This window comes from Cuculus canorus, chromosome 15 (genome assembly GCF_017976375.1).
Source record: "Cuculus canorus isolate bCucCan1 chromosome 15, bCucCan1.pri, whole genome shotgun sequence".
Taxonomy (NCBI): domain Eukaryota; kingdom Metazoa; phylum Chordata; class Aves; order Cuculiformes; family Cuculidae; genus Cuculus; species Cuculus canorus.
The window spans coordinates 116,042-130,444 of NC_071415.1; the positions used below are offsets into that span (position 1 = coordinate 116,042).

Below are 14,403 nucleotides of genomic sequence, written 5' to 3' on the forward strand. Positions count from 1 at the left end.
GTTTTTATATTGCTGCCCTGGTTATTAATGAGACATTTATCACAGGCTCAGAGAGGCAAGAATACAGAAACATAGGACTAATAAGTATGATCCAGGACACCAGCTTCTGGTCCTTGTTCTTGCAACAGCCATGTTATAAATTTAGAATAGAATCATAGAACCATTTAGGTTGCAAAAGACCTTTAAGATCATCAAGTCCAACTGGAAGCCTAGCACTGCCAAGTCCCACTAAACAACATCCCTAAGCACCACAGCTTTTAAATCCCTCCAGGGATTTTGACTCCACCACGTCCCTCAGCCAGTGCTTGACAACCATTGCAGTAAAAACATTTTTCCTGATATCCAATCTAAACCTCCTCTGCTGCAACATGAGGCTGTTTGCCCTCCTCCTATCACTTCTTACTTGGGAGAAGAGACCAACACCCACATCACCACAACCTCCTTTCAGGGAGCTATAGAGAACGATGAGGTCTCCTCCCAGCCCATCTCAGAAACACTACTCCCATCAGCAAGCTCGCTTCTCTTGCTCCAATTTGTTGAGCAGCTCTGAAGATTAGTGAACCATACAACCCCCTTCCCCACGTAGACGTAAAACTACATCACTCTAACGGTCTCTCAGATATTAACAAGGGCCACGTAGCCACCAGATATACCTCCTCCTACTCTCTGGCTGGTTCAGCCTGAAGCTCCACAGCGAGTTATAAATATACACACATACGTGTATGTATATGCAGGATTAGATTAATTAATTAGGATTAATTAGAGAAAAACATATACAAATTCAGGGCTTTCCAGTTGCTGGTATCCAGACCTCCAGGCCCTCATGACCCATGCCTCCTTCTAAGGGAGCCCAGCAGAGACACAACTGAGCCCATCCAGAGCCAGTGTGATGATGAAGGAACGCATTTGCAAGGGCTTGCATGGATGTTTCTACTTCACCCCTGGGAAGCCAGAGAAGAAGCCATTACCTAGCTCTTATTGATGTTTAGGTGGTCAATCAGTCCTCTCTCCTTGGACTTGGGGTCACCAGCAGGTCCAGGGAGGTTATTCTCCCTCTGTACTCAGCACTGGTGAGACCGCACCTTGAATACTGTGTTCAGTTCTGGACCCCTCACCACAAGAAGGATGTTGAGGCTCTGGAGCGTGTCCAGAGAAGAGCAACAAAGCTGGTGAGGAGCTGGAGAACAAGTCTTATGAGGAGCGGCTGAGAGAGCTGGGGTTGTTTAGCCTGGAGAAGAGGAGGCTGAGGGGAGACCTTATTACTCTCTACAACTACCTGAAAGGAGGTTGTGGAGAGGAGGGAGCTGGGCTCTTCTCCCAAGTGACTGAGGACAGGACAAGAGGGAATGGCCTGAAGCTGCGCCAGGGGAGGGTCAGGTTGGATATCAGAAAAAAATTCTTCACAGAAAGACTCATTGGGCACTGGCAGAGGCTGCCCAGGGAGGTGGTTGAGTCGCCTTCCCTGGAGGTGTTTAAGGAACGGGTGGATGAAGTGCTTGGGGACATGGTTTAGGGAGTGTTAGGAATGGTTGGACTCGATGATCCAATGGGTCCTTTCCAACCTGGTGATTCTGTGATTCTGTGATTCTGTGACTCCAGCAGCTCCCTTACACTTCTGAGCTCCAGAGAGCTTCACGCGCACTGCACACGGCCACTGTTCCTGCATGGAAGCAGAGAACATTCAAGACAGGTCACATCTCTTCTTTCTATGTGAGTTATGTGCAGGAGAGATCACTCCTTGGCTTTCTCTTCTGTCAGAATTGCTGCTGCAACTGGGTGAAGGCCAGAGCATTAGGAGAATGAATCCTAGACACTGTTCTTGTTGCATCTCTAAACAGCCCTTCCTGTATTCTCTGAAGACTCTCCAGGAGCCTGGTTACGAGGAGAAAATGCATCTGGAAAAGGGCAGCACAGCAGGATAAACTCTGCCAAGCCTAAAATTAAACTTAAGAGGGCTTAAGAGATCAGTTATACAAGATACCCAAAAATAACTTAGAATAAATCCTAAGAGGAGCAGTGAAAGCACTGCTGACATCTTCAATTCTCAGTGAGATGCATGTTTGTATGTTGAAGTATGAATGTGGTCTATAAATACCACCGGTGGTTACCACTGAAAATGGAGGAGAGCTTTCCAGCGCTCCAGCAACAGGAATAACAAGAGCAAGTGTTCTTCATCAGGAGCTGCTTAAGCAGTTCCTACCACAGCCTTTAGCAATAAACCATGACCAACCCAGATATCAGCTGCTGAAAGTGAAGTGACCTCCCTCTAGGCTTTTCTCTGTCTCCAACCTACAATCACTCTCTGTGCTGTGGCTCCAAAAGGTCTTTTACTGGACATTTTTATCCATATTATTTAAACTGGAGGGCTCAGCCATAGCCAGGTCTCCTGGGAGGGATGGTTTTCTGAGCAAGCTGATTCGAGGATGAGGATGCGCATTCCTACAAATAGCTTGTGATCACACTCTCTATATCCGTCCCACAGACAAAGTACCTACAGTCAAACACTACGGTGAAAATCGCTTCCTCAGTACCCAGACATTCCAGAAAGGCTTTGTACCTTACCATTTATTTGAAAGGCACCGTGTGTCTCCAGCTCTCCGAACAGCCTGTGCGGTTTCTGTAGCAGCAAACGCCATTCCCTTTGGCTGTCTTGGGATAACGTCCTAGAGAGTTGGATATTTGTTAAAGGTTTCCAGTAATACGGCTTTGGATTCACTGCAGCCACAGGTGTGAGATGACTCAGTGCTAGGCAGTTAGTTTGAAGTCAGGTTAAGATAGAACTGCAATGAAAGTAATAGCTTACATGTGAAAAAAAAAACCCACAGAAAACAAACCCAAACCTCAGATCCGTATAGCCGGAATAAAAATCCATCTTAATCTGCTTATATCAAGTTCAAAACTAAGGGTCCCTCTCCTGATATTCGCTTGATTTTATGTCAATGCATTCCTGACACACCTCGTGCCCTAATATTCAGAGTTTCTGGATGAGAATGATTCCTACTTGCAGCAAGTATCTTTTATGCTGCATCTCTTTATCTTGTTTGGTGAGGGGCCAAAAGTACAACGCATGTGAAAAGAAGCTGGGGAAGATGAGCTTCTCATGTCCCTACAAAAAGAGAAAGGATGACTACAAAGATGACATTGCAGCCAGAGAAGTTCAGGTTGGGCATAAGGAAACACTCCTCTAGAAGGGTAGAACAACCCTGGGATCAGAGCGGAGGAGTAACTCCATCCTTGGAGTCACTAAAGAATGGTTATCATCATCCTTCAAGTACTTCAAAATTTGGTTGAGTGAAATCACAACTGACGTGATCAGGAGTTAGTGATAGTCCTGCTCTGAACAGGAGGCTGGACAACAGACCTGCAAGGTCCTTCAACACAACACTTTCGGGATGCTGTGATTTCTGTCATCCGCCGGGTATCTGTCCGTCTATCTGCCCCAAAACTTAATAACTTACTCATCTGCTCAGTACCTGCCTCTTAGGAAACAAAGATGGTGCTTTGATAAGTCATGTCACTTCATTTTCTTGACTGTCCTCTTGCCAGTGCCTGGATTGACAGAGTAGAGAGCCTTCTCTATGCCATGGAGATCACGGAAGGTTTGTTTCAGTGTCAGGTGAACCTCTTCTTTTATAGCAACTTATACCTAGACAAACAGACTGCAGGCTACGTACACAACACTTTTTAGCATATTTAGCACAGGTTTAAAACTGGAAAACATAAATAAATGTGGTAACAATAGCACTATAATAATAGAACGTTATTTCAGCACAGTTATCATTTGAATGGTTACATTTATCTCAATCTGGCCAACAAAGACACCAGAAAGATTAACATTTTATAGTGGTTTGTACACAGAAAAAATTACACAGTGACTTCAACATCACTACAGCATTTCACTGCTTATTGTTTTTTAATGGCTCGTATTTCCTAAATCAGTCTTTAGACTGCACACTTAAAATTGAGCAAAACTAATAAATAAACCTCCTCCTGAAGCTGTCTTTGTGTCAATCGAAGTCTTAAAGGGCAAAACGGGTTCTTCTCCATTACCACTGTTAGGCACGCTGTGCTCCGATTGCTCGAGGCAGCAGGCATCGGACACCTTGGAACAGAGCTTGTGGAGGGAAACACATGCACTTGGTGGATGGGTGCACCTAGAGCAGAAGATTATTTTATAATCTCTGATTGCCTGAAGAAGTACAAAGAAAGGTCAAAACATCCACCCTTACGATACATTCCCTCCCCAGAAGCAATATGCTTCTCAACATGCCTGCAAAAACGGAGGTGGAGTGCTAAACAGAGAAAATTTAGTTTCCATTGACAAACGGATGCAGCAGCCACAAAGCAGAGGGAGTGGCACAGGGCGGTGATGGCCATAGCATTTGCCCGATTTTTAACAGTGTTTTTTAAACGCTATGCAATTGCTTGCTTGCTTTGTGTTTCAGGTTTTGTTTGTCCCAGTCACATGTGTCCTATCTGTCTATTGAGACATCTGTGCCCATGGCAATGCTTCCTGGCACTGGGAGGTTTGATCAGACTCTGGTGGGGCGCACACATTGTCCTGATGACGAGGAGGGCAAAAGTGTTGGTGAAAGAGACCTGTGCTTTCCCAGTGTTGTTCCATCTGGAGTGCGACACCGCTCTGGCCTTGTAAAAGAGCATCGCTGACCCAACAGGGACCCAAACATCAGGGAAAACCATTTTCTTCACTAGCTGTGTTTCATAGTTGTCATGAAGGGACTGTAATCCTAAGAGAGAGCCCAGCCTTTGAGCGTAGCAATTCTGGAGGCGTGGGTAAATATCTGCTCTCAATGTGAGACAAACCAGAGCTCCTGTAGAGTCTCCGGTGGGAACGATGGCAGAAACACCAGACAGAAAGAGGAGGCAGAGGAAAACCAGTCAACTTCTGTCTCCTAAAATAATCCTTTTCTTTTAAAGGTGAAAAATGTCGAAGTTTTATTGACCTTGCCCCGGCTTCTGAAAAAGGTAAGACAATACAGTCGAGGCTTCGTCCTATTTTACAAATTGCATCAGTATTGTTTCTTGTTGTACTTCAGTGCCAGAGGAAACATTACTGCCCAAGCACACAGGACCTGAGTGTCACCCACATTACACAGATGCAGGTGAAACAAATGCCAGGGGTTTAAGACAGCTGTTTACACAGTATATGCAGATCTGTCATTTCTCTGATGCATTTTCTCTTCAGTCACCTGGATTTTTTCAAAAACAAACAAAAGAGATTTATATTGTAATACAGACGTTGCCCTTCCTCCTCTAGAGAGGAAGGACAAACTACATGGTTTCCTCAGGCCGTGAAGACATTTATGGTCAGAAAACTGCAGTCACAGTATCAAATGTCTCTTTGTGAGAGGGAGTCGTGTAGATGCTCGTTTGTTTGATTTACCCTCCAAAAAAGAAATATTCCAGGGTGCAGAAAGAGGCAGGCTGCAAAGCTTTTCTTCACCCTGATAGTGGAGTTGTAAATTCTCAATAGCAATTTAACCCGTATTTCAAAATAATATTTATCAGGAGAAAAATGAAGGAAATTCAATTAACAAAGTGAGCAGTTGAGCCCATCCTGCTCCGTGTTCAAGACAGAGTGCTCTGTCCACAGTGGAAGGAAGAGGTGCGTGAGCCTCGCAGTCCCCTCCACACTAACAGTGAGCTGCGGGAGGACCCAAAGGGCAGATGGAAATACATGTTTGTACAAAGAAGCGATCCATTTCTTAGATAACTGAGACAGTCGCAAAACCTTTTGAGCTCACGGTGCCTTTATCAGCTCTGACAGAGAGGCAAGAATCAGTGTAAGGACCAATTGTTCTTACTTTGTCTGAACTGCTGATTGGCTGAACAAATGGAAAGAGAAGGACAATTACCCTTAGAAAAGCAGCAGGTTATTTCAGCGAGAGAAAAAGTAACAGAGACAGTCTCTGTGAAATTCATTGTAAGTAAACCTAAATAAATTAGGCACGTAAGGGAAGAACAATCCCGGGATTACTGCCACTAATGGGCTCTGAGCTGAATCTCGCACACACAAATGGGACCTTGGGGCACAGCTGTTCTTGTGAAACCACTGGCTCAATACTCAGTGGCAGTCAAAAAGCAAACTATCTGTTAGAAAGAATTAGGAAAGGACTTGAGAAGAGCGCAGAGATCATCCTGTTGTACGAGGACTGTATACATCTGAGCGCTTCAACTTCTATCAAATACAGTGTGGTGTTCTGTCCCTTTCAGTCCAGCTTACAGAACAGCAGCAAGGATAATCAGAGTTCTGGGAAGTTCTGTACAAGGACGAGACTAAAACTCTCCAGCCCAAGGGAGATACGTGTGAGAGAAGATATGATGAACATTGATAAAGACATCAGAACCACCAAAAAAGTAACCTGGGGAATGGTAGCTAACTGCCTTTCCCAGTGCAGGGACTGGTGGGCATTTCATGACACCTTCAGGAGACAGCCTCAAAACAAGAACAATGTGTCTGTTGTAAAGGCAACGGGATGTTTTGTGCTTTATCCATATTCTGTGAGAGTTCGTTATGGTGCATAATGCTTGTTTGCATCACCCACACACTTTCCAAAGCAGCATTTAGTGCTTTACTTTAAGGATTTCTTTTGGGTCTGTGAAATGCTGTCAGTTTTTTAAAATTGAATTTTAGAGTTGCTGCAAGATGTCAGTGTGTATTTCTAGACTATTCTATTTTCCCTTTTTGAGGAAGGAAGACTTTTGGTATAGTCGTATAAAGAAACTTATAACAATTTTGGCAATGTTGCCATGGAGTTGTTGACAGAAAGAGAGGGAGATGCTCAGACAGAGGTGGAAAGTGCTGACCATCCGACTCATGAGCAGCTGTGGATCAAGGTGGACACTGCAACACAGCTAATCTGAATTTTTCACCATCAGTTTCATACTGTCCAGCTACTGCGTCAACAATGCCCAACTCACTTTCACTGCACAAACCAACTTCTTGACTTCCTTTCTCCTTTTTTTCCAGTTAGAAAGGACTTCCTACTCCTTTAATTATTTCATCCCCTCACTCAGCATTGACTTTAATGGTCATAGGCTTATCAACTACTTAGTTACACACAGTGCTGGGATAGGTTCTTGATTCTTCTTCCAAGTAAACGAGGTATGAGAAAATGCATTGAATATGAAACGTGGAGTTCAGTTATACAGATCCATTGTGGTTTTCACACTCCATTGTGTAACCGGGAATTTTTTGACTAAACTTATCTGCACAATGAGAGTTCGGCTTATTCAGTTTCTATACACAATTTTGGCATTGCAACTAAAACAGAGTTGTTCAAGGTTTCGAAGGAATCTAAAAGGTTTCCACGTGTACCTGCTCTGTTACTCCGACTGAGCACTCAGCTTTGCTGAAGCTTTCTTCCAGTTGGTTTTCTCTGATCCAAAGACCTCTCTCTAAGCAGCTTCTAAGCGAAATACACGCTGTTGAAGTCTATGCCTACTTCTAAACACATCATTTTCTGCTTTTAAGGCACGTTAAAAGGAAGCCTAAGACCGAACTTAGCCTAGTTGTGCAGCCAGTCTGTCCTACAGTCCCTCATCAAATATCAGCAAATCAGTATAAGACATCTGCATAATATTTAAAACCGTCTTAGCATAGAAAAGCAAATCACTGAAACAGTCACATAAAAACATCTATGGTGAGGCCTGGCTACATCCCTGGCACAAATCTTGCATCCATAAATGAAAATATTTCTTGTTCTTACTGTAAAAATGCAATAGCTTATGCTTGAGCTTCCTATCTTTAATCCATTTGTCCTGATCTCTAATGCCACAGGATACAATATTTCTGATCAGTTATTATACCCTTTATGTATATTGCACCGATGACATCTACTAAAAGGAGGCAGCAGAATTTGGGGCAAGCAGACCCACAGAATGGTATAAATAAGCATTTCCAACCCACACTAAGAGAGCTCTTCCCTGCATTTAAGGCAGCTGCCAACAATCTGTCAGAGCCCTGTAAGCTTAACATTGAATTTATTAGCTATTGCTGGCTGTTAGTGCCAAATCTGCTTAACAAAATCAGCTTGGTGATGGTAGATAATAACTAGAAAAAAACCCACATTTTTTGTGTCCACAAATATTTAATATGACAGTTTCCACTCGCTATTGGTAAGGGATGATAGGACAATAGCTGGTTAGATTGGCCAGGACTTTTAACGGGCTCTCACAGAGCAGATGTTGTTGGATCTCGGAAGGGTTCTGTTTTCTAGTTTTCATTACAGATGTGAGCAGTAAGATAGAAAGTATTTCCAAAAGGATTTGGAAGGAAACTGCCACAGTAGCTGAATTGCTCCTGGGATCTTCTCCACAAAACTTAATGCGAGTTTTGTTCCTGCCAATTATTTTGATGTCTGAAGAAGTAAAGGGTAACGTGTTTAGTGAGGGAGACTTATGCATTACACTGAAAAGTACGCTTTGTTCTCAGCTACTCAGTCCATTTTTGACTGTTGCTTGCAACGTTTCCTCTCCCTTTGGGCTGCTGAAAACCTTACTATATCAGCTGACTGTAAAGCTCCCTGACGCAGTGCCCACCCCGAACGCTCTGGCTGGGACACACTCCACCACTCTCCTCTCATCTCATATTTTAGGTGCACCTTCGAGCTCCCCTTTCTCATTGCTTCAAATCTGTGCCCAGGTGGACTTCCAAGAGGAAGAAACATTCAAAAGGAAGGAACCAATGCCACATATTATGTTTGGAAACAACGGCACCACAATGGAAAGCAAAAGATAGCGATATATCCCATCAAATGTCCCGATAGATGATTTTACTGGCTAACATAACACAGAATCACAGAAAAGACCTTCAATATCATTGGGTCCAAACATAACCTTCACACTGCCAAGTCCACCACTAAACCATGTCCCTAAGTACCACATCTACATGTCTTTGAAATCCCTCCAGCCTGTTCCAATGCCTGAAAATGCTTTCAGGGGAGTGATATTTTCTAATATCCAGTCTACACCACATGTATATACAGGTCTGTTCCTCCCCGTGCCTAAAGCTGTGTGGGGATTCAAACTCCCTCATTCTTCTATAAATGTAGAAATGTCAGCTGTCAGCTACAGCGACACGGAGAGCTGGAGGACAAGGAGTCGTGACCAGCCAAACTCCTTCTGTAGTTGAAGGCTGAGATATATACTGTGGAAATCAGTTGGAAGCAGCATTTGCCCTGGAAGAACATTGCTAGGGAAGAGCAAGGAGATGACAGGCGAGCCCCGAAGAGTTTTCGGGATGGTGTTCACCAAGGCTGAGAGCCTGGCACTTTCCAAGCACCTGAAGTGCCTGCAGCACAAAAATGAGGTACTCTGGCCTGAGGAGACCTCTTGGGAAGTTGCTTCAGGAATAGGCTGAAAGGTCAGACTTGGCTCAAAATTTAGAGATGGCCACACCAGCACAGGACAGGATTCATGGGATAAACTCCTTACACATATGGTATAATCTGATCAAAGTTACTCTAATACTCTGGAGGACCTCACTTGCTTCAGCTGTGATATCTGTGGAATAATATCTGCAAAGAATGGCAAAGCAGCAGGTCATCAGCAACTGCTTACATTACAGTGCTTTTTACTTGTTAATAGGGAAATTCACACGCATAAAATAAACAAGACCTTTTAGAGACCATAGAGGGGGAGGCAAGGCAAAACCTTGCAGAAGCAAAATGCTCACTGCCAGGGAGCGTTTAGCAGTCCAAAATGTTACAGGGGACTTTTTAAACTAAAGACTGTACTGGCAGAGGTGGAAAACGCCTTTTGCGTGTCCTCTACACAGCTCATGACGATGTATCCTGTAGAGATGATGCAATAAGAATTCTGTATAGTCTAAAAAGTAGCTGGAAAAACTAAGATAGCACATGACAAACAGCAAATAAACAAATAAAGTCTCACCTAAACAGAGCATGGAAAAAGAGAAAGCTGAGCCAAATTTATACATGTTTCTAAGGCAGCGCTACAACAGCAATTAATGAGAAGAGAGACTAGATGCTTGATTTTAATGGGTACTGACATAATAGGTGTACCAGAAATTTGATGGAAGAAAGATAATTAGTGGGACAATAATGTCTTGGTACTGATTACACTGAAAGACAAAGCAGATGTCATGTACTAAAACTGAATCAGAATAACAAGGTAATGTCATTAATCAGCAACACTATCTCTGTGGATGGATTCCATGCTCAGATACAAAAATACAGCATAATAATAGTGATCATCCCTTGGGATGGCTTACAGTAGCAGGGTTAAAACATGTATTAGAGAAGCTATAGGGACAGAAAACAAAAGAGTAGGAACGCTACAACTGAGAAAACACCATTCTCAGTATGATGCAGACTAAAATGTGGACAAACTTTAAGCGCACGGAGAAATTAGTTGGGAAACTTGTAACCCTTTACTTATTCCTGAGTGGTGTGGGGCACTTGCTTCAAATGTTAGGAAGTGATACCTTTTATCCATGACTAACAGAGATGCAGCATCCTTGCAGAAGCAGCAGAGGTTTTGAAAAAGACCTTGTGAAGAAAGGAATGCAAGAAAAACAAGAGCTGATTAAAAGAAATGCAGAGATTCAGCTAAAAGGGCAAATGGCGCTTGACAACTTTAAAGATACTGGATATACTACAGGCATCTAAACCATCCACAAAACTTTTGCAGTCACTGAGAGAAAACAGCAGGTAATACTCAGTGTTGATGAAAGCGAAGTGGTGAACACGAAGAGCAATCCTACCTTTACATATACAGTGATGGGTTCTGAATTAGATGTTACCCCTCAGGATAGAGTTCTTGGAGCGATGACAGACACTTCTATGAAAACATTAATTCACTGCTCTGCAGAGATTAAGAAAAGCTGAAAAGAAATATTAGGATCATTGTAGGAAACAAAGAACAAAACAAAGAAGTCACCGTGTCACCACATGTATTGACGTTGCACCCACCTGCAGAAGCCTATGTGCACCGCTCATCCCTCCCCTGCCAGCCCCGGCTCAAAAAAGTTATCATAAAAATTAAAGAGAGAGAGAGAAGAATTTGACAGTTATGGTCAAAGACAGGGAATACTTTTTTTGTATGAGAAGGACAACGCAGAACAGATTTCATGCTGGAAAAGAGACAAATGAAACTTCTAACAGCCAAGTTAAAAAAAATAACTTCCTTTTTTTGTGTACTGAACAGCTGTTCTGAGGAGAAAAAAAAGAGGATAAATTTTTCTAAAAGGACCACTCAGAGACCTGCACCCAGTGAAAAGAAGTGTAACTGGGTCTCCCACAAGAATTGGACATTTTCCAAAGCAGTGTCTTCTCCGACATTTCATATTCTGCTTGCATAAATCTAAATATATGCAGAATAGGGTGTACACATACCCCCACAGAAAAGTACCTGTGCAGCCGTATTAGGAGGTTGATGAGTAAGGAAAAAGAAATGTGTTACTAACATTTTATCTGTTTTCTTACACACCTGTTATGAATCATTGAAGTTATTTTTGAAAGCTAATTAGACATATAAGGATGAAACCACACTTAATAGCAGAATCCAAGCTAAATTCCTAATTCCTAAAAAGAATTAACAGTCTTTCTTTTCATGCTGGTGGTGTCAAAGACGTGGGGAAGACTGATTCTCTGCTGTGGGCAAGGTCTGGCCATAGTTCATTTCTCAGCACAGCACTGAGGGTGGAAGAACAGCACAGGCCCTGCGCTGTAGGTCTTCAAAGGGGAACATTTAACCCACAGATATTTATTAAGGCATATGGGGTAGGCCCTGATATAGAGTGTTTTTTGTAGTCTTTTCCACTATATTGCTCTCTTGCTATGTTACTACTACACCGGGAAGAAAGAGAATACTCTCCCTCTGTACTCGGCACTGGTGAGACCGCACCTCGAATACTGTGTTCATTTCTGGACCCCTCACCACAAGAAGGATGTTGAGGCTCTGGAGTGTGTCCAGAGAAGAGCAACAAAGCTGGTGAAGGGGCTGGAGAACAAGTCTTACGAGGAGCGGCTGAGAGAGCTGGGGTTGTTTATCCTGGAGAGGAGGAGGCTGAGGGGAGACCTTATTACTGTCTACAACTGCCTGAAAGGAGATTGTGGAGAGGAGGGTGCTGGGCTCTTCTCCCAAGTGACAGGGGACAGGACAAGAGGGAATGGCCTCAAGCTGCACCAGGGGAGGGTCAGGTTGGATATCAGAAAAAAATTCTTCACAGAAAGAGTCATTGGGCCCTGGAACGGCTGCCCAGGGAGAGGGTCGAGTCGCCTTCCCTGGAGGTGTTTAAGGAACGGGTGGATGAAGTGCTGAGGGACATGGTTTAGGGAGTGTTAGGAATGTTTGGACTCAATGATGCAGTAGGTTCTTTCCAACCTGGTGATTCTGTGTAATATAGACGCAAAGATCTACTCAGCATCACACACCAGATTAAGTTCAGAACCAAGCTCAATGCCCAAGCCATAAGAAATCATAGAAAACACATCATCACAGAGAGGTTTGGGTTGGAAGGGACCATAAAGGTCATCCAGTTCCAACGATCATGTAGAAGAGAACAATTTTATGATTCATAGCTCCACTTCAATTTTGAAAACTAAGAAACTAATGAGGAACTAAAGCTGTACAATACCAAAACAGCTGGCATTTCTTCTCTCACTTGGGCAGTTACAGGTATTTATCATATGGTCCCTTTGCCTGGTTGCCTGCCCTTTATCTACTTTGACTGAATATTTGTTTTACAGTAACAGGTAGTTTTAGGTATCTCTGACGGCTATTAGGATCATGAAGCTTACTCTGTCTGGAGAAATATCTCTAACAGCTCTGTGGTCTCCCTCTCTCTCCCAGTTTTTTCACACTGCAGCACAAGAGGAGCAGGCAGATGGTCTGATATTGTGAGACTGTATGAACCAACAGATGGGCTGACTGCTCAGAGCTGAGTCCCTACGCCAGCCACAACAGCATGCTCAATGTTTATTCCTTTCACCATTTTTTATTGATCACTTCAATATTTCTGGCTTGTAATTCCCAGTATTGGAGCAGCAGAGATGAACAAATGACTAAAACCATCAGTATATGCCTGGAAAAGAAAGTATGAGATTTCCATACCCCTTTCAAGCTTACTTTAGTGCTTTTCCCAAACAAGATGCACAACATTTCTCAGTGTGTACCATTTTTTCCTCTCTCTTCTCTCTTGCACTTAAGAGGAAAGATAAAAGTGAGCTCCTGGTGTCAGGTCCAACATAGTGGGTAAGTCTGGAAAAGCAGAGCAATGACAGCCAGAGACAAGAAACAGGGACAGCAAATACAGACCAGGAGGAACAAAGCAGACAGCACCAAAATGCAGAGAAAATGTGCAAGAAAGCCAAACACTCATTAGGTCTACAGAGCACCCACCATAAAAACCAGCACCTAGTACATGTTTAGCAGCTGACAATGTGCTCACAGCACCACGATACTAGCTCTGGAGTTGCGTATTAAAGAAATAATTAGATTTTCCCTGATGTGACAGGCCACCATGGGGGTGTCACAAGCTGTGGATGGTCAGCATCTTTCTGAGAACTAGGTCTCAAACAGGGAACAGCAAGAGCGCTGTTAGGGTCATTTTTTCTGCAGCAGTCTCTGTTCTCTTTCCCAGCACGGTCACAACAAGGGCCTACTCCCAATCTTTCAGTCACTAAGAAGGTGTGTTTTGTGTCCCTCACACAGTACCGAGGCCTAACAGTACCTTACAGAGAAGATTTAGTGTTTTATCCTCAAAAACCAAACCAAGTAGAAGGACCCATTCCCACCTAGCACACGGGTGCTCTCCCTCCCATCTCCAATGCAAGTTTTACATTCATAAAGCAGGACATAGAGATCTGGGGCTGCCAAAGGCAAGTCAGAATAACTTTTCGTTGCTGGTAACGTGAACAAGGCTACCACCTCCCTCATCCCCCTGGCCTCTGCAGCATGCATGGAGACCAAGAACAAATAAATATTTTTGCACAAAGAAGGAATGGCACAAGGCTTCCTCCATCCAAATTCACACCACCCAAACCCAAGTTTTGCCCTCATACATGGTTCTTTTCCTCCCACGTTGCATGACATCTGTCTAGTTGACTTGTGACATCCTCTTGTGACTTCCCTGTGTTGTTCAGCAGTTCAGAGATCTTGGGGACAGTGGCTGTGGGCTGTGACCTAACATGAGCACTTTCCTCCTCAAACAACCGCATCAATGTCTGGCACTGGCTGGAATGCGAATGAGGAGGTAAGAGGGATGCACATGCTCCAGGACAGTAATGCTTGGACGCTGATGTCTCTTCAGCTACTCAACAATGCAGCACCCAGCCTGTCCTTCGAGTGCAGTGCTCCATCTCAGTCAGGGGCCATAATCTCGATAGTTATTCACGAGCACACATTGCCCAGCCTCAC

General features: G+C 43.6%; 1 protein-coding gene across 5 annotated transcripts in view; it reads left to right on the forward strand.

The window, feature by feature from the left end:
* GSG1L (GSG1 like) overlaps positions 1–14,403 on the forward strand; it is a 59,726-nt gene that overhangs the window by 12,155 nt on the left and 33,168 nt on the right. For 4 of the 5 annotated variants that reach the window (XR_008452420.1, XM_054080611.1, XM_054080614.1 and 1 more), the window contains exon 2: positions 4,939–4,986. The exons of the other annotated variant lie outside the window; for it this stretch is intronic. Coding sequence is in view for 3 of the 4 variants with exons in the window: in XM_054080611.1 (XP_053936586.1) it covers positions 4,939–4,986 (48 nt within the window). In the remaining variant the exon portion in view is untranslated. The remainder of the gene's footprint in view (positions 1–4,938; positions 4,987–14,403) is intronic. 5 annotated transcript variants of the gene reach the window in all.